Here is a 19,839-nt window from a genome sequence, read left to right as displayed (position 1 = left end):
AGCCCCCGCCTCCTTAGCGGAGTCTTCCACAACCACAGATGCCGGCGCCCAGAAGGGCCCAGATTTTGAGCGCTCTGGTGCCGCCCGCCGGCCAATGGGAAGGGCGGGCTCGGGGCGGCTCGCAGGCGATAGGCCGGCGGGGCGGTGACGCCAGCGGGGCGGCGGGCGAGCGTTAGGTTTGAATTCCAGGCGCGCGGCGCGGCGGGAAGGCGGGGCCGCGCGGGCGGGAGGGCGGTTGGGGCCGGGGCGAGGAGCCGTGGCTGAGGCGATGGCGGCGGCGGTGGCGGCGGCAACGGGCCCGGCGCAGCTGCCGGCGCTGTGTAACTGGCGGCTGGCGGAGTTCCTGCGGCAGGTGGACGACACCGACCTGGTCTGGCTGCGCGAGATCCGCGAGGAGGCGGCCAGGATGTTCAGCAGGTGCCCCCCCCCCCCCCCCCCGCGCCTTCCCTCGCGCCCCGGGCCGTTAGGCGCCGTTAGCGGCCTCTCCCCGCGCTCACCGTCCCCTCTCTTCCCCCTCTTCCCCGCCGCGCAGCCACTACAGTGACGAGCCGGAGCTGATGCCCAAGACGCCGTCGCAGCGGAACCGGCAGAGGAGGAAGCGCCTGTCCGCCCTGCAGGAGGAGACCCAGGAGCCGGGCAGGCGGAGGTAGGGGCGGCGCGCTCAGGCGGCGCCCCCGGCGTCGTCCCCTCGCTCCCCGGGGCCCTCACGGCGGGGAAGGCCGCCGCCTCCAGCGGGGCGGCCTGCCTCCCCCATCCCCCACCCCTTCTTCCTCACTTGTGGAAAACGGGCTGGAGGCCAGGAGCTGGGGAGCAAGGGTGAAGCTAATGCTGCCTGGGGTCCAGAAAGCTGTAACCGAAAAGCAGCTGTTTGAGACAGGTGGATTGGTTAAAGGTATAACACAAAGGCTTTTTTCGAAGGGAGCCTAAAGATGGGAGTAAATTCCTGAAAACCTGGAAAAACTTGCTTGAGAAATGAAGGTTGCACAAAGTCTTCTCCCCACAGTCTTTCCTCTAATGCTTGTTCTTTGGTGCTATTAAAGGTTCAATTATGCGTTCCCTTCCGGAGCTCTTATTAACCTAGTGGTCTAAATGTGTTATAACATCAAGGTTCTCTGTTGAAAATGCACTGTGTCAACATCCTTGCTTTTGTCACTCAGTTTCTTTTTATATATCCGCGTTTCTTCTTTCTCTGGTGCTCTCTTCCCTAAAATGGTTGTGTGGTTTTAGTTACTTTCTGTGTATATTGGACTCTTATATGGGCTCTTCCACATCTTAGCTTTTTCCTGCATGTTCCAATTCATCTAAGGAAGTACTTCAAGCCTTATGCTGTTTCCAGCACATACTTTACAGAACACTAGTAAATTGCTGTACAGAGACCTCACAAATAGAGATGTAGCCAGACTATTTCTACTTTGTTCTCAATCAGAAACAGCTGTGTCTAATCCCCAGATGGATGGGGACAGAACTGTTTTGTTAGGAAATGGGGTCTATTTCTGAATCCAGTTCCAGTCTAACACACTGTTTCTATTGTTAGATTATCTAGACGTCGGAAAAGCAGCATCAAACCAGTGCGATGTTCTCAAAGACTCCAAAATAAAGAGAACTTGGAGCTAATCAGGGCTGTGGCTGAAGAAGTCTCCCCACCTCAGCAGTTGACAAGACCCCAGACCGCAACGCCTAAGTGCTCCGAAGTGCCTGCTGAGAAGCCTTCTGTCCAGCCAGTAGAAGGGAAGATTCCTTTAGTAGAAATTGGTGTCAACGATCGCCTCAGTGCTGAGTTACACCTGCAGAAGAGCACCTCTAAACCCGCAGAGGTCTCCACAACCATCCCCTTGACCCCAAAAGATGCTTCTCCAAAGGAAAGCACTCCTGCAAAATTGCAGCCTGTGCTTGCAGCCTCTATGCTGGTGGCTCCTCATACTGCTGGGGCAAAAGACGCAGGAGAAAGCAGGGGTGCATCTAAGTTGAAGATAGCAAACGCAGCTGATACTACAGTCACTGTAAAGGAAGAGCCTAGGGCGGAGGAGATAGATGTCTCCGCTCAGGTACCAGAGCGTAACGAGGGGTCTGAAAAGGAGCTTCCCCGGTGTATAAGGGATAGCCCAGGGACTCCTACAGGCTCTAGGCTGAGCCGCCGCTCTGTGCGCAGAAGCCTGATGGGTAGACCTTCCACGATTCGCAGGACCTCGTTGGCAGAGAAATACTCGCTAGCCAGCAAAAGGGAAAGTATGATCCGGAAATCTGTCAGCAGGACAATGGTCAAGAGGAAGGCAGCTCGAAAGTCATCCGTGTCCTCCAGTCGCATGAACTGTAAGTTTGAATGTTATCAGAAAAGTTTGCTTTGCACCGTTCCTACTTATTTTGTTGCTCTGCTGCTTTCTACTGCTGAAGAAAAGCTATGTTATGGAGCTAGTTCTTCCACCTGGGTGCAGCAGATGATCTTTCTAGATTAAACAAACATTCAGATAAATGAGTGTTCAAAGTGGCTTTCTAGAAACATACCTGTATTGAGAAACCTTTGATGTATTAACTGCGCTAGCTAATAACTCGTGGCTTACAAATTCAGCCTTGGATATCACGTGGGAGAATGGCTTTAATGTCTTCTAAGTTTCTGTGGTGGCTGCCTTCAAAGTTAAAGAGGAAGCCAGTGGATGGGGCTCTTAAGCAGCTCCTAGCAGCAACTGCCTCTTACAAGGGGTATGGGCTCTCACAAAAGCTTGTGTGTTTTCTGGGAAACAAGGTAGCTATTTTTGGAATCCACTGCTCTTTACACGGAATCTGGCTGGTAGTTCTTGAGCCCCTGTTTTGAGAGGGAAATTTTGAAGCTGAATATTGTAAATCTATTACAAAAGTTTGCAAGACCATTTTAAGTTGCAGTAGAGACAGATTTCTGTTCAGAACAAACTGATTTAAATGTTCTGATTCAATTGATTTAAATGACTTAAATGTTCTTGCTACTGGCATGCAATTGTTGGATTTACTGCAGGAACACAAAGTGGATATCGCCTCTCAAGCTGAACAACAGGCAAAAAATAAGTAGCTTTAAAATGGTGAATGAATAAATGACTCCTGAGAAGCAGATGATGCAAGAGAGGCTCTTCCCTGCAGTTCAGGCTGTCAGAAGTTCAGGAGAGACTGGCTCTTTTGTATGGCATACTTGGTTTGAAGGATAGTACAGCTGAAAGAATGTTACTGTAATGTTTTAATCTATGCTGTTCTCATTGTGTGGGATTTGTGCTGTATAAAACTGAAGTTTCTTGAAGTGTTATTCTTGTACAGCAAAAACTGGATATATTTGGACAAGCACTTTATTTTCCTTCGTACCAACTCAGCTGTTGTATCTGAATGTTCTTCCAGAACCATAACGCTGCACTCCCTATAGCTTTTCCTGTGTTGGCAACAGGGTAATGCAGAGTTCTGTGTAAGCTTCTGACTCTGCTCTGGGGGCTCCCTAAGTAAAGATGAAACCGTAGGGACAGTGTTCTCAGCTGCAATTTTGATGAAGAGGCACTGAAGTTGTTTTATCTACATGGTCTAAATAATCCAGATCCTGACAATGAAAACTTATCTGAGAGATTTAGGGAAGGCTTTATTCCTTCCCTCTGTTAGCAAAGCCCCCAAAGACTTTCCTGCCCAGTCTAAAGTTTTGGATGTAAGAATAACTGTGATGTTTCAGGCAGCTCCAGTCAAGCTGGTTAATGTCTGCAAGTCCGAAGCACATGGCCATTGCGCAGGTGTTAAGCAACTCCACAATATGTCTATCATCTCTGCTTCAGATCACGCTGGATGTGTGTACGGCGTGTGTTTGTATTTCTTTTGATAAGTTCTCTGATGGACGTATGGGAGCCCTGATGCTGCACGCTCCATATTCTCACACTGTGACTGCAATGTCTGTGCTTGTTTACTCCTCTAAGATGGAGGCCACATCTCCTTCTTAATCGTTAATAGTGGTTTCCAGCCTTTGTTGATGCTTAAAAGCTAGATACCATTGAGCCAGCTGGAATACTTAGCAGGAAGCAGTGCTCTGACTGTAAATAATGCTGGCTTTTTAACTACTGCTAGTATTTGGATATGGTCCTGCAAAATGAGTCTGAGCCCAGACCTAGTCACTCTTAACGTAAGCACATGGAATATCCCTTTGAACTCAGCTATGGTTGAAAACATCTGTTTTCTTATTAAAATTGTAGGCAACGTTTTCTCTAGTGCCACTTAGGTTGCCCGTACTTGTAGCAGCACGCATCTGAATTGCAGGGCAATAATCCAGGAGGCAGCGCCTCTACAAAGTCTTGAATAAGTCTCAGCCTGTACCTGTGTGTTATAGCTCTGGCTTTTCTTTCCATTCAGGTCCCAGCCCTGGAGAGGTGCCAGCGGATGAAGAAAAAATTGTCGAAACTGGGTGAGGCTACCTTAAGAGATTCCTTTAGCCATAAAATCATGGTTGGAGACTTTCTTCAGTGGCGTTTTTGATTTAAAAATGCACTGTTCACAGATAACTATTAAATGTAGCTGCTTTTCTTTTTTTTGTAGGCCTCATTCTGGACCTTGTACTCCCTCAAAGTTGGTAAGATTTGAGCAGAAATTAAAAACATTTCTGTTTGTGTGGACTTGTGACTAAAATGTGTTAAATACATCTGTTTGTTATTGGATTAGAAGGACTCCAAACACAGCCAAGTTCAGTCAACATGGTTGTATAAAGAAATGAATAAAGAATAAATTGAATAAAGAAAGCTTAGAGCAGTTGGCTGCTGAGGTCTAATTTTGAATACACACATGAGCCTATTTATAGACTACCTGGTTTCGTAGACAGACTAGAGAAAGTTTGATATTGTCAAGTCAATCAGTGTTCCCAAATCGGTATGTGATCACAATGTTCCCCAAAATCGATAAAACAAAAGCTAGAAAAGTTTTATCTGGGAGAATGAATGAGCACATGACTCGAGGCTTATTTTGGATATAAGTACGAGGTATCCTGTCAGTATTGTGTTATAATCGGAGATGCTGCAAAGCTAAGACTAGCTGAAATTAGAAAACAGCGTTCTCTTTCTCATCTTACATAAAGATATATAAATGTATACGTTTTAGGAAAATAAACAATTGATACATAACAGCACCAAATTCAGAGCTTGGTATTGCTGGTATTCAGAATAGGGTCCTGCTTTTTGGCTCTTGCTAGAGATAAACTGTATGCAAATTCAATGCTGAATCTTTATCCATGCAAATAATCTTGGAATTTAAAAAAGAGGTTTAGCTGTGCAGAGTTTGGACGCTCTTGCTATCTTGGTGTTTTAAAAGCTTCTTTTGACCTTTTCATTAGCTCTGCAAATTATATAAAGCTTGTCAGTTTGTGTTATGGTGACCACAGAAATCTGCAAGTATCATTCAAGCCAAAACATCTTCCTCCAGAATCCTCAGTGGCCTCATGAGGAAGATTGTCAGGATTATGTCAGTGTTTTATGCAGAATCACATTAATTCAATTTGGTTATTGAAAGTGATGGAGCTCTATGGCCTTAGCACTTCTGCAAGGAAGGACAGGCTTATACATACTTTTTTAGCTCTGCTTTTCTACCAACTGCAAAAGTTCAAATAAATGCAGTTCTTCTGGTGGCCATGGATTTTAGCTTGTCTGAGTTACAATTGTGGAAGAGGTTGAAGTGAAAATGCTAAGTGGGAGGGGAAATCCGCTTTTCAGATATGTGACTAGGACTCATCTTTTGTTTCTGTACCCTGATGCATTTACAAATGCAATTTCTAGTCTGTGTAGTGTACTTGATCTGTCGTTGACCTTCATGTTGTATTTCTGTGCCACTGCTGTTGGGAGTGAAATCTCATAACACACCTTGTTATTAGCCTGGGCCACCAGGTTACCCTATCCTGTCTATCGACAGTTTTCTCAGCAAACCAAACATGGTTTGGTTCCTGCCAGAGACCAGTTTTGGGAATTGAGTAACTTGAAAATGCAGTGACTCAGCAGCCTCTTCAAAACAAAATATTTTTGCCATAGGAATGGATAAAGACAATATTGTATACATGCTTGTTACCTAAAGGTCAGATTTTTCTCAGGCCTGATATCCAAATTATTCAGATCGTATGCTTCTGTTGGCCTACAAGATGCTTTCTACTACAGTACTCTGCTTAGTATGAGACTGTACTTAGGATGAGGCTCTTTGTCCTTCCCAACTGCTTCCTTAGTTTCCACACTTCTTTCTTCCTTCTCCTTCCACCTCCTTTGTGGGTGCCAGCCTACCTGCTGGCCAGGGTGGGCTTGGGGGTGGGTCGCGTCTTGATACTTTCAGTGGAATTGATGTATTGCTAGCAAAGTGCAGGTTTCAAAAGCCGTTGCCACCTCTCCCCCAGGCATATAAAACCATTATTGCAACGGAAGTAACTTCATACCAGTATAAGTGCAGAGAAGCCGGATAGCAGTACATATCACATTAGTAGCAGAAACTGATAAATCAAGGAGATGAGCTGTTTGTAGTTGCTGTCTCCCTGCTTGTCCATTTGTCCTTGCTAAGTAAAATGAGCTGTGCCCGATTCTTTGCCTGAAGTCCAGCAACCACAAACAGATTTCCATCCTGGAAAGCTTTGTCCTTAATGGCTTATGAGCTTGCTTGTTCAGTCTGAGTAGCAGATCCCTCACTGTGGACATTCATGTTCTGTGTTAAAATCTGGGCTTCTAGTGATGACATGACAGCAAGGAGTTTGCTAAGATGGTGTCCTGAAATATCTTTCACAGCTGGAGGTTAGGACTTAACTCTGGGTACAGGTACCACTACTTTCTAGCGCGTATTCTCTGGCCATATTGCAGACTGTCTAAATTGGTACGACATCATGGTTTGAAACAGTAATTGGCTGTTTCTGTGTGAAAATTGTGCCGAAACGTATTTGCTTTTTCTACAGAATGTCCAAAGTCCGAGAATGTCACTTCGCACTCGGAACCTCAACAGAAATGAACAGCTGCAGGAGACTAGTAACAAAGGTAACTTCCAGAGTCTTCTTCCCAGCAGAATTTTAAAAGAAGTGGTGGCTTTGTTGGGAGACCGACTGGAAAGTCTGAAAGATTAGCTGTTTCTTTTGAGAGCCTGATGAGGTTCAATAGTTTCAAGAGATTAAGAACTGGAAATTCTGTGCTGGTGTTGTCTTCTGCCCTGGAAAGCACATGGAAACAGGCTGTGATGTAATGAAGGTGGAGGGATACATGATCAAGTTTATGGGAGGCCTAGCTGAATGCAGAAGCAAGCAGTTGCTGTGAATCTGTACAGAACATCACAGCATCGTATTAGTGCAAACTGCATAACACAGATGACTTCAGACAGCTTTGCTTTATGCTTTGAATGGTGCTCTGAGGTTACTTGCTTTCAGCAAGTAAGGTCCTGCTGTGCATAATTCATGGCAACTTTTTTGCTATTTAGCCAGGAGAGAGAGCTGCTAAATCTGTCTGCTTTCAAAGCTGTGCCAGAATGGATTTCTTTGTCTAGAACTAACTCAGTAACTATGTTTTCTTTCAGAAAGCAACTTAAATAAGAATGGGGAAACCCAGGAACCACCCCAGAGTGCCAGGTATATTCACAGAATCATTCAGGTTGGAAGGCGCCTCTGGAGATCTCTAGTCAAGTTCCCTGCTCAAAGCAGCATTGAAACATTGTTAAATGGCTTCAATATTTTGTGACTATGAAATTTCTGCAATAAGTTTCCCTGCCTGTAATGAAAAAGATTTAATCCGTATCTTCTATCATATTAGAAAATTTTTCTTGGATAACTACCTGAGTATACAAAATGAAATTTCTTTAAAGCTAGAACAATTTGCATGACCTCTTCTTAAACCTGACTTTGGCACTCAGGAGGGTTTGCCATGTATGATCTATGTTTTTCCCTAACAGGAGAAAGCCAAGTTACAAAAGAGCTGTAGATCAACGCTATGACCATCAGCAAGCAGAAGATGGAGGGCTTTCTCCTCCAAGGAGAAAGACCCCATCCCCTCCCTGTCCAGCCAGCAAAGTAAGATGTTTGCATCCCTGAGGCTCAGCACCTAGACCTCTTGCCTATTTAGTCTCCTGAGGATCATTTTTGGCGTTCTTCTCACAGGTTGTACGTCCTTTCAAAACATTTTTGCACACCGTGCAGAAGAACCAACTCCTCATGACCCCATGTTCTGTGGGGAGAAATGGTGTAATGAAATCATTTATCAGGTACAACACTCCTCTCCAAAACGACCCGAAGGTAAGACGAGACTCTAAGTTATAGGCTAGTAGATGATGGGCTGATGGGTGTCCAAGTTAAAGCACAGATGCCAAACAAAATTCCTGACCCATAATAAACCAGGGAATAACTTGCAGTTCTCTGTTTACGCTTAGATCAACTAAACAAACTTGTGATTAGACAACTCCCTAAGGATTTCTAATCAGACTCTAAGCTATGCTAATACTGCACGGGAATGTTACAGAAATGGCATGTGTCAGTCAGAGGAAGGAAAACTGGAAAGAACTGGGAAAGGAATATCTAGAGTCTTGAATGCTGCAATTGGGGTGTGTCTGTAACAGAAGTCTGCACATCCAAAGTCTCCTTTCTAAGGCTTTTCTAGTGAGTGAGATTTTAGCAGGTGTCTATTAAATCCAAGCTCCTGATGTTCTGAGGTTTGTCAGAAACTTTGGAGCTCCTTGCAGGAAGGAGCTTGTCCTGAATGGGTTAGTGAAAGGAGTATGCCAGTGTTCAAATCTACTAAGTATCGGTATCAATGGACTATAATTGTTGCAACCAGCTATTAGCAAAGACTAAGTAACAGGCCTTTGCTTATAGTCAGGCGTGCAATACCACACTAAAGTTTACAGCATCATGGGGGAAGCTCCTGTACCTAAAGCAGAGTAGTTTCTTGGGTGGATGGAATTTGAGAAGATTTGGTTCTAGACTTCCAAAGGGAGTTGGTTTCCCTCGTGCTCTGTTTACACAGGGCAGTTTGGCTGTTCCAGAACAGCTCTCTGACAGTGTCAGGCGAGTACAAGGGTGTAGCTTCATGGGTGTGCCCAGAGTGAGCATTAGAAGCTAGTGTAAAAGCATAAATTGCTTTTACTTCTTACATCCAACAACTTGCCTATGGAATAAGGTAATTCTAGGACTTGTTTTACTTGAGGGAGAGTTGGAAAGCGGTGGGGGGGACAACCTGCAAAAACTAAAGTTTTCAGGCTTCTAGCCTGTATGTATTGCTTAAGCTGTCATAGTTACACTGCTTAATGAGTCTTGCTGTGTTCCCTAATGATAGACTCCTCATCTGCTGAAGCAGTGAAGGAATCAACCTTTAACATCAGCAGGAACATGAGTGAGATTAGATTAATCTCCATACTGGTGGAGGAGCTGATGTGAGGAAAGAACTCTTCTGATTAGGATTAGATCCTCCAAAGCATCCTTTGCTTCTGTTTCATTGAATGTTGTATTTTAGGTTTCATTCCAGTTCAAGCAGCTTCCCCTTCAGTGACCTTTTTTATTTGGGGACTAAACAGAACTAAATAACATTAGGGAAGTAAGATAAAATAATTTGTTCTAAATTAGCTAGTTGGGTACAAATAACCATCAATCTCTTGCAATATGGAGCACAGCATAAAATAATCACCTGAATACTTACCCTGCTTTATCAGTGGTTTTGCTTGCATTGAGCCCAAGGCTGTCATAACTTTGCAATTGCTGTACCCAATCAGACATTGAATTAGTTTGTCTTAATCTGGTTGCTGTGACTTTAGTGCTGGCTGTATCTTGCTCTTTGAATTGTTAATGTATTTAGGCTGAGTTAGCTGGATTGCTTGTGGAAATGGGGAAAAATGCCCTGCATTTCCGTCCAGATGGCATAAGGGGCTGACTGTGTGCCTGAAACAAACTGTAAGGACTCTAAATGGTGGTTTACTGGGAGATAAATCTTTGTGGGAAGCAAAGAAGCCAATGGGAATTCTGACTTGAAGTAAGCAAGGTGTTTCCTAGAGTACCATCTGTCCCTGTAAATCTGCAGGAAATCAGTGTTAATGCTTGGCAGGGATACTACTTTTTTGGTTTTCCTTACTGGTGTAAGTCATGAGGCTGTCTGCAGCCTCTGCAGAAACTTGTTGGACTTTAGGAGCTGATGGTTCTGTTTCGATTTCCAAGCTCCTCTTGCTCTTTAAGTTTAACACTACTGCCTTTGTTTTTCATTGCATCTGTTCCCAACCAGGCATGACCACATCACAGGCTACTTGAGCTCTTTTTCAGGCTTATTACCTCCCCTGGTTGTGGCTGCAGCTCCTTGGTGGTGTTTCTGGGTCCATAATTTCCTGAGCAGGCTGGGGTAGAAAGAAGCCCTCGCAGCTGTGTATAATCACTTTTTGATCCATCCTAGGAAAAGGAGAGGCAAAAGCTAGAGACTCTGAGGAAGAAGCAAGAGGCTGAGCAGCTGAGAAAACAGAAATTGGAGGAAGAAAAGAAACGGCGGCTAGAAGAGGCAAAGCTGTGAGCATATGCTTTCTGCATTGTCCAAACTGTGCTCTCTGGGCTTGTAGGTTATTGCATCTAGGTCACTTGTCCTGCAGATTCCATACATACATACAAAAAAAATTCTTGTTAGCTTGCTCTCACACTGCTAAGGCAGTATTTGTTCTGTTGGTGTCTATCTAGGATGCTACTAAAAAGTTTAACTTTTTCACCTGATTGCTGCTTCAGACTTTTGCCTTAAGTCCTCTGTCTCAGATGAAGCTTAAAAACATTGCTAATATTTAAACTAATGGCCTACTTAGTTCGTTGAATTTCATGCTGCCCAAGAGCTTTGTCTGTTTGCCTTATACTTGAGCTGTCAGGTCTGTGGAAGGAACCCATCTAGGCTGCATGTATAAAGTCAGGCCATGTCCTACAGGAAGCGTGAGGAGCGTCTGCGCAAAGTGCTGCAAGCTCGGGAACGGGCAGAGCAAATGGAGGAAGAGAGGAAAAGGCGCATTGAGCAGAAGCTAGCTCTGTTTGACGAGAAGACTGAGAAGGTAAGACCCAATGTACCTGTAGAGTTTATTGTGGAGAGCAAAGAATGAGGTAAACTATGCCATGCAAGTGTGCCTTCCAGAAGAGGAGGAGCTGAGGCTGCTGAAATCCAGAGAATGAACTGGAAAATCTTTGAATAAGGATCATTCCAGAAACCTGGCATTCAGTGAATTTGAGCTGCTTTATTGGTCTCAGTTACAGCTAATGGCAGATTAAAAGCTTTCTTTTCCAGAATTAGTAATCTAAACAGGATGTATTTAGGCTGGCTTTGTTTACCTGAAGTTGTTTTCCCATCTGACTAATAGATGAACAAGTGAAAATAAGCATTCTTCCCCTAGACTTCCTTGTATGTGAAGTTTTCAGGCAACTTGCAATAGGACTGTAACAATTGGTCGTCTGCCTTCAGTACCTCTGTGCTTTACTTATTTGATGCTTCTTAGAATGTATTCTGATGGGTTTTGTTGCATTAGATGTAAAAATACCAGAACGGAATCTTCTCCGTTTCTGTGGAGATCCAAAGGAAGGTCATTTCCCTAACTATTACTGTTTAAAAATAATGCACAAGCTCCATTGACTCTTGGTGGCAAAGGGGGGGGGGGGGAGCCTTTGCTTCATAAGTAGGTGGGAGCTGTTCATCCTTGAGATTTACTGCTGTGGTACTTTGCATGCACAGAGAACTGTCCCATCTGAGACTAAGGTATTCAGCCAGATGTGTGTCTCTTAGGTGCGGGAAGAAAGGTTGGCAGAGGAAAAAATCAAGAAGAAAGCAGCTGCCAAGAAAATGGAAGATGCAGAGGCCCGGCGCAGGCATGATGAAGAGGCCAGAAAACAAAAAGCACTGCAGCAGGTCTGTCCTGGGGCTCATGTGTTCATGTCCCCGTTGCCTATCATCCTCCCTGCAATTAGAATGGCTGCGATCTTTTTCAATCTTTGTGAGGAGGCCAACAAGAATATTAACACTAAGCAACTGAGTGAAAAATATGTTACTGGAGAGGAAATAAGCTCAGGTTCTGTCCTTAAAGCTCTCTGCAGTGCTGTGCTTCCTCTTGCAATATGTTGTGAGCTGTTATTGATGACCGTGAGCCAAATTTCTTCTGCAATCCTGGACAGGTTCTTACTGAAAACCTTAATCTGTGAATCGGCAAGTGTTAAGTTTCTCAGTTGAGGACAGCATTATGTGAGAAGAAGTAACATAGCTTAATCTGTCACCTCTGCTGCATGTGGAGAGAGATCCAGGGCATGGTGGCCATTGGGCCCTTTGGGGTACATGGTGGACAGGGTAAGGCCAGCATGAAAAATTGCTGAAAAGATGATGTAGCTACCTTGAAAGCATATGCTCTACCTGTTAGTCATGTTTCACTGCTGTAGTGATAGATGCTGAAGACTGGGTCAAAAAAGCTGACCCTAGTTTTGTTTTGTTCTGGAATCTGTTCCTGCACGATGTGGGGCGAGTATTTTGTCTTGTGCTTACCAGGAGGAGGAGGAACGTCGGCACAGAGAGCTAATGCAGAAGAAGAAGGAAGAAGAGCAGGAACGTGCTAGGAAGATTGCTGAGCAGAGACAGGCAGAACAGGAGAGAGAGAAACAGCTGGCTGCAGAGAGAGAGCTGGAGAGGAAGAAGGAACAGGAGAGGATCCAGGCAGAAAAGTAAGATAATATCCATTTATGTACTAAATTTTGTGACAGGACTTTAAAGTGAAGTGCTACTGAAAAGTCCTAGCAGAGAAGAGCTGTTTTGTGCTGTCAGAGCAGCTCTGGGTACTGAGCTGCCGGGAAGAAATTCTGGGCCTGATAAAGTAGCAAGTATGGTGGAGAGTGCCCTGAAAAGCTGTAAGGAAAGAGGGGCTTGCAGAAGGCCCTGTGGATGAGCAAATACCCTGTGCAGTTTTGAGTGTCATGGTCTGTTACTTTGGTTCTCAGGCAACGCGAACAGCAGGAGAAGGCTGCTTGCCTACAGAAGGAGGTGCTGGCTGCTAAAGAACAGCTCCAGAAGGAGGTGGAGAAGAAAGAAGTAAGGAAACTCTGTTTCTTGGTAGATAGAGCCAGGTGGATCTGAATTCAGGAGCCATTACTTGTTAACAGCTTCATAGCTCAGCTGCTTCTGAGAATCCTGATGAGTGATTTGTTGCACTTCTGGACTTAAGTTAACAAAAGGTGCTTTTATCTGCAGGGTCTGCTCTCTGTCCTTTTCAAAATGTGGTGCTCGCTCCCCTGAGATGGCAGCAGGGCAAGGAGAAAGGACAGATACTGCACTTGTCAAATTAAGTTGAAGTTTGTGGCTCTTACACCTGGGCACAGAAAGGGGGATCTGCACCTTTCTTTATATCAAACAATAAATAAGCCCAGACTTCTTAGAAACAACATCTTAGTTTTATACTTGTGCTGTTTGCTGCAGAAACACAAGTACAGACTGTAAACTTTGTCAGGTTATTTTCTGCAATGGTCAGGGCAGCACAGAATAACTAAGCAGGCTTTTCTGCTTGGGGTGTTGAAGAAGAAACTTCTGATGCAGCTGGGCACATTGAGGCTTTGCTTGAATAGCAACATGCATTTTTGCCTGAACAGAGACTAATGGCCCACAAGTTATTCAAATAACTTTTGGAATGTCCCTTTTCAAGGATTTTCCTCACGACTAATGGGATTTTGCAGGAATCCCTCTGCTATTTGGACTGTTGCTTTTTTGATTTTATAAAAAGTGGGAGAATTCAGACTTCTGTTTCAAGATGATTCTAATCAGAGAGTAGAAAGCACAGCTGGAAATGGCCCAACCTTTGTGTTAGGTCATTGTTGCTCCACTTGAATAGAGCTGTGGTATTAGCAGACTGACAGCAAATGCCTGACTGCCTTCAGGGAGCTGTGCCCCTTGATGGGGATCCTGGTGTGCCCAGCAAGCCTTACGCTGTCAGTTAGCTTCATGAAGCTGACAGGCAACTGGTGGGAGACCTGTGTGCCACCACCTGTCCTGCACTTAAGACTGGGTGGGATTTGTCTAACTTTAGATGTTTACCATTTGAGTAGCAGCCTTTTGGTTTCCTTTTTGTTCAAAAGGGGAAAAAATAAGCATTTAGAGTGAGATTCCTTTGACCTGCTTTGGATGGTTACTGTAGCATGGGATGATTTGGCCTCTAAAGATTTTAGACGATGCTACTGATCTTAGTCTCTCTAGACTTTTCCATCTGCATATGGTCAGGTGGTTTCTGATCTTTATATCCTAAAGATCAAGTCAATAACTAGTTTTTCAAAGCGTAAGATCATCACATTACAAGAGGAAGACAACTAATGCTCTTCAGTGGGAAGATTAATGAGTCACTATTCATCGCAAACTGCTGTGGTTTTGTTTACTGTCTGTACTGTGTTCAGACTTGCTATTAAATGTTTAGGTTTTTTGCATGTCAAATAAATGGATCCTTGGGGTAGAAATAGCTTAGTTAATGAGGTGAAACGTAATTCATTTTTGACATGGGCTTGCCAGCAGGAGGAGCGGTGGCTAGCAGAGATGAAGAGGCAGGAGCGGGAAGAGAAGACACTGCCAGAGGAACAAAAGGCTAAAGACGTAGCCCAGACCCAGCTCCTGGAAAAGAAAGAGGTAATTCTGTTCTCTCTGGTGGAATTTCTTCGAGGGATCACTTCAGAGAACTTCGATTCCAGCACTGATGTGCTGTTGTCATGGGCAGTCTTACCGTATGTTTTTTCCATTCCCCTTCAGTAATGAATTGATCCTGTAAAATCTTACCCTGGTTTTCTGAGGCTGACTCCAGGTGGCCTTGAGTAAATGACTTGAAGTGAAAAGGAGGGAAGGGAAACAACAAGCATTTGTCATGGTTTTCTGGTTGTCAGTACAAGGGGGTGGCTATTAAAGTTCCTTTGCTTATCTAAACTTCTTCTGTTTGAACACTGACTCCCACAAACATCAGAGATGTTTAAATAGCAATGTTTAAGTTCAAAGATGGAAACAGCCACAGGATGGCAGCAGAGTCTGCAGGCCAGGACTGCATTTGTGAACTCTGCTGATGTGGCTTGAGGTGTGATCCTGGAAGTGAATGTTCTTGTCTGGAGCATTTAAGACACATATACGATCTTTATTCCACCTGCTTGCAAAGCTATGTATTTTAATCTTTAAATGCAAAAACAGTGAAATGGCTTTTATAGGCTGTTTTTCACAACTCTGTTTTTAGGGAGCAAAACTGTTTCCAGTTTCCTAGAGACGCTTGCTCTTTTACTTAGGAACTGATTTACATTTTATGGCTGGTGAAAGGTGCACTTCTAACTCTTCATCTTTTCTGCAGTTTTCCTCAGCTTTTCTGCATTTCACTCAGTCATGCTGTTCCCATCAAAATTACAATAAGTTTGTTCTGAGCTGATACGTGCAAGTGCATTTCTGAACACGATAATGTTCAATTTAATATTATTAAACAAGACCAAGAGTTTTAGTTGCAGAATATTTGAAGGACATTGCTCAGCTACAGCTTTCAGGATGTAGTAACTTCATTTAAGCCTTGCTTGTATCTAGCGGAACTGCTGTGTCTATATTGGATGTATTGCTGGCTTGTCCGTGTCATTCATAGCTGCATAAGCAGCCTAATTAAACAGGGGGAGGCAATGTAGAGTTGTAATTGGGTCAAAACTTTAGAACATTGGGTCTTGCAATTACTAGATAAAGCAAGAGGCAGAGTACTGAGGTATTTTAGTTTGTGTCCCACTACAAATCTGAAGCGTAGTGTTATGCTATTGTATCTAACGACTGTTATATCCATCTTCTAGAATTCTCCTGTATGCAATTCGTACCAGATGACTCCACAGGCCCTGAAAGGTCCTAAACCCCCCAAGATAAATCCAAATAACTATGGAATGGATCTGAATAGTGACGACTCTACGGATGATGAAAGCCAGCCCCGAAAGCCCATTCCTGCCTGGGCTAGTGGTACGTGTCAGCAGGTTGAAATCTGTGTTGAGAGTTCCCAACATTCCCTCTTGCAGCTCTGCTACAACTGATGATAAGACTTGGTATAGGACTTTTCCTAGTTAGTCCTGCTTGCAAAGAGGTGCTAACCTGTGGCAGTGTGGGTGGAGTGTTGAGTCAAGGAGTCCTCTGCCACCTGGGACCTTCATGGGATGATATTGGGGGACTGTACTCTTTAAACTGTCAACTGTGCTGCTAGTGGTGTTTTGTCGGTATAAGTGGAAGAATATTTGGAACTAGTGCTCTGACCTTGAGCCTGCTTGACCCTGGCTTGAAAAAGCAATACCCATGTCCAGATGTCACAGGCTGAGTTCCAGACCTGCTGTTATCCTGGTTCTGACATAGTCAGTTTGACTGTTATTTCATGTTCCACCTACCCAGGGGAGCTAAAAAGTTGTGTGGAAACTAATTGTATCTGCAGGAGGAAAAGCTGCAAGACCTTGCCTCCTGTAAACGTCAGGTCCTGGACAGAATTCAGTACATGCAATATTCGCCTGCCAAGTGATCCATCTTGAAGCTTAAGGCATTATCAGTGTGCCTTCAGGCACCAAATAGTACGGGAGTATCTTCTGTCCCACTCCTCATGTGATTAGTAATGAGGGGAGCAGGGACAGCGCATACAAACAGCATACATAACAATTTCAATTAAAATAAATTAATGATAACTTAATCTTCTGTTTCCCCAGGGAATCAGCTTAGCCAAGCTGTAATCCGCCAGTACTACAACCCGCCCAATGTTGATGCACTCTTTGGGGCGATTGTGAGCCCTAAGCTGGAGGACATCTTTTACAAAAGCAAACCACGCTACTTCAAGCGCACAAGCTCGGCTGTCTGGAATTCCCCACCATTTGCAGGTGCCAAATCAGTTCTAGGTCTGCCATACAGCCTGAAAAAGTACTGAGGTGGGCAATGGCTGTCTCCTGTGGAATAGTGGGTATGTATTTCTGTCCTTCTAGGCGAGGAAAAAGTTACTATTCAGTGTCTGTAAATCTTTAGGTATTAGCATTGAATAAATGTCAGCTCTTACTGGGCCTTTTGTATTTTCTGTTTTGGGGGGTTATTTTCTCACTGCTCAGCAAAACCAAACTTTTGGGAGATCTTGCTGCTGAAAGATGCATCTCCTTTTAACCTTAGCCTGAAGTTGGAAACGTTTAGACCTTTAGGTCATCAGAACTTATCACTTAAAGCAACGTGATCCTCCCCTCTTCAGCCAAGCAGGCCTGGTAGCTGCTGCCGCTGGCTGTAGAGGTTGTATGTCGGTACTGTTCCTGCCCATCTTGAGGCTGAAACCAGAGTTCTTGCACAGCTAAGGATGGGTAGAATCCAAATATGTGCTACTGAACTGCTCCAAGAACAAGATACTAGCAGGTATGGTCTTCATCTGCAAGTTGCAAAAATAATTTGATCGTTTTTCACTCAGACTTTATGCCAACATCAAGTGCAATTGTATGGATAAACTGTATTGATAATGATGTTACCACAGCTCTGGGAAGTTATTGTGAGGATTTCTCTCTACTGACCTTTAATTCTTGGAGAAAGACCCTCCATGTAACTGTCTCCAGAAAAATCTAAACTAGCACAAGCCGGCTTTGTTATTCTAGGCTTCTTTAAATGAAATTATACAGAGGTTCTGATAGATTTTTCCCTCCCCCCAACTTAAATTTCATGTTTTTAGCACAGATTGGATTGAAATGATGAGTTTAGCCTTAATCCCTGGCTTGCTCTTTTCTCCCCTGTGCCTGTTTCATTTACTCAGCATCAAAGGTGGCTTTATTTTTAGGCCTCTATTTTGCACTTCACATACTCCATAAGACAGTGTCAGATGGAGTATTATCAAAACCCATCTCTTAATGGTAAAATCTCAGCTCAGATTTTAAGCTCCAAGATCACTTGTTATTTTGGTCGGTCTTTCTACACCTAATTCACAAATGGCACAGACTTGTGCGTTCTGTGCAATGAGCTCCTTTTTGTAAAGAGACTAGAGGCCTCACTAGAGCACTACTTACTGAAGGCTTTTTAAAGGAAATAGTTGCATTATTTCTCTAGGTGGTTGTGGAAATTTGTCTTGTGCAAAGGCAACCTATCTAGTTCTTACCTCAGATTCATCTTTTTCTTGAGGCTTGATTTGTTTTAAAGATGAACAAATATGTTTGTGGTTGCAATTCTAGCAGGCAAAAGACTAAAGACTACCTTTTTTATGTACATATAAACTGTATTGGAGACTATACAACATGTGAGGAAACTGTACCTTCCCTTGTGCATGTAGTTAATGGACTGTTTTCAAGAAGATGTTTTTAAAACTGTGGGTCTTTATGTCAAAATACAGCAACTGCTAGATGCTATGCTATTGATCAGTGTATAACTGAGATGATTGTGCTTTGATAGATGCTCTGTAGATTGAATTTTGTACTACAATCTTAAATGACCGTAGAACCTTTTTGTAAGAAAGCTTACTGAAGTGACCAACATCCTAAATGTTGAATGCCCTTTGAATATTTGATAAAAGTGAGTTAAATCATCCCTTTTGGACTTCTCTTCTGGACTCTTCGTAGTTTCTTACTGGGGAAACCTGCAGTATTTTGGAACCTGCCCTTTGGGTTGCTTGTGCACAGTTCCCTTAAATTAGGAGTGTTTTACCTATGGAGAACTTCATAATTCCTTCTCTAATAGAAAATATGTATGCTGTGGTTGCCCTGCAGAATCTGCTGACTGGTTTATTATTTTCCTTTTGGAAACCGGAGAAGTTTGGCATGGTGATTTATTCCCAGAAATCTCTGCTAAGAAATAGATGACTTCAGTTTGAACTAACTTGCATCCCTTGTAACTCACTTCTGTTGTTTAAGTTGGAAAATAACCAGAATTGCTGCTGCCAGATGGAGCAGGAACTTCACTCACATAGAGTATGGAGCCACAGCGTTGGTTTAAAAAAGATTCCAATGAAGATTTCCTGTTTTAAAGAAAGCCATTTTGGCTCTTGATTTCAGATATTTTTTCTTAATTTTGATTCCTGCTTGCCCCAGCAGCCTCTTCTGAGCTCTAAGTACATGTGTTTTATAGTACAGTCTTACAGGTCTGCACACCTATTTCTACAGGACGTGTCTGAGACATGAAAGCATTGCACAGATTTGTAATCCAATCATAAAAGGCAATCTTCCTATTTCTGCATAGACTGTTAACGTCATGTACCTCCACTTTGTGTCCTTTTATTCTTCTCTACCTTATGTCATTTCATCCATCTTTTCTTGCTCTGAACCTGTTCCTCTGCTCTAATGCCCTGAACCAGGCATGTCCCAGTATTTTTCCCTCCAGTGAGCTGGCCCTCCTTGGAGGCAATGCTCTAGGTGAGTGTCTTGCCTGTGGACTGAACTTCAGCAAATATCGCACAAACAGGCTTGAGGCTAGTCCTGAGTGAAGACAATTTCGGCCATAAAAAGACAGCTATTCCTCTGTTGTCCAAGACATAACCTTGGTTAAATGCAAAGCTTTCCCTCCCCCCCCCTAAATCAGCTTCTGTGTTCTGTTGCCTATTCTGTTATCAAACTGTTCTATAAATCAGAAGTGAAAGAATTGGTAAGGTCCACCTAGCCTGTCACTGCAGCTAGTGACTAGCTGATACCTAGAAGAGTACAAGAACAGGACAAGTATAGAGCAGCATTTCACAAATGCATTTGCTTGGCCATGAGTAATTTGCAATAGTTTGTTTGAAAAAATGCAGGATGAAAGACCTGGGTAGCCACAGCATGGTTGCTTCTGCTTGGCAGCTCTGCTTAGTTTGTCCTGGGTTGTGTCTCGGTAGGGCTCAGCTCTGCAGGTCTATACAAATCCAGGGCCTCCACGAACTCTACCAGTAGGTGCCAGTAAATTATTCTGGCTATAATAACCTGACTGGCTG

The 19,839-nt window shown here is 43.8% G+C and overlaps 1 protein-coding gene across 2 annotated transcripts; it reads left to right on the top strand.

The window, feature by feature from the left end:
- The first annotated feature begins 148 nt into the window (after nucleotides 1-148).
- On the top strand, nucleotides 149-18,465 carry INCENP (inner centromere protein). 2 transcript variants are annotated; one of them, XM_026117779.2, is made up of 17 exons: nucleotides 149-417; nucleotides 533-646; nucleotides 1,535-2,310; nucleotides 4,345-4,396; nucleotides 4,528-4,561; nucleotides 6,902-6,980; nucleotides 7,510-7,561; nucleotides 7,882-7,999; nucleotides 8,087-8,221; nucleotides 10,359-10,468; nucleotides 10,869-10,989; nucleotides 11,712-11,834; nucleotides 12,462-12,634; nucleotides 12,908-12,998; nucleotides 14,463-14,573; nucleotides 15,749-15,908; nucleotides 16,634-18,465. In XM_026117779.2, exons 1-17 carry the CDS (start codon nucleotides 269-271, stop codon nucleotides 16,846-16,848), a joined length of 2,613 nt encoding a protein of 870 aa, XP_025973564.2. In that variant the 5' UTR covers nucleotides 149-268; the 3' UTR covers nucleotides 16,849-18,465. The 2 variants fall into 2 exon arrangements, with proteins under 2 accessions (XP_025973564.2, XP_025973563.2); XM_026117778.2 differs by having other exon boundaries at nucleotides 150-417; nucleotides 14,460-14,573.
- Nucleotides 18,466-19,839: the final 1,374 nt, after the last annotated feature.

The sequence above is a fragment of the Dromaius novaehollandiae genome, chromosome 5, assembly GCF_036370855.1.
Source record: "Dromaius novaehollandiae isolate bDroNov1 chromosome 5, bDroNov1.hap1, whole genome shotgun sequence".
NCBI lineage: Eukaryota > Metazoa > Chordata > Aves > Casuariiformes > Dromaiidae > Dromaius > Dromaius novaehollandiae.
The sequence above is the reverse complement of the archived record's forward strand: the minus strand, read 5'-3'. Positions and strand labels throughout refer to the sequence as shown.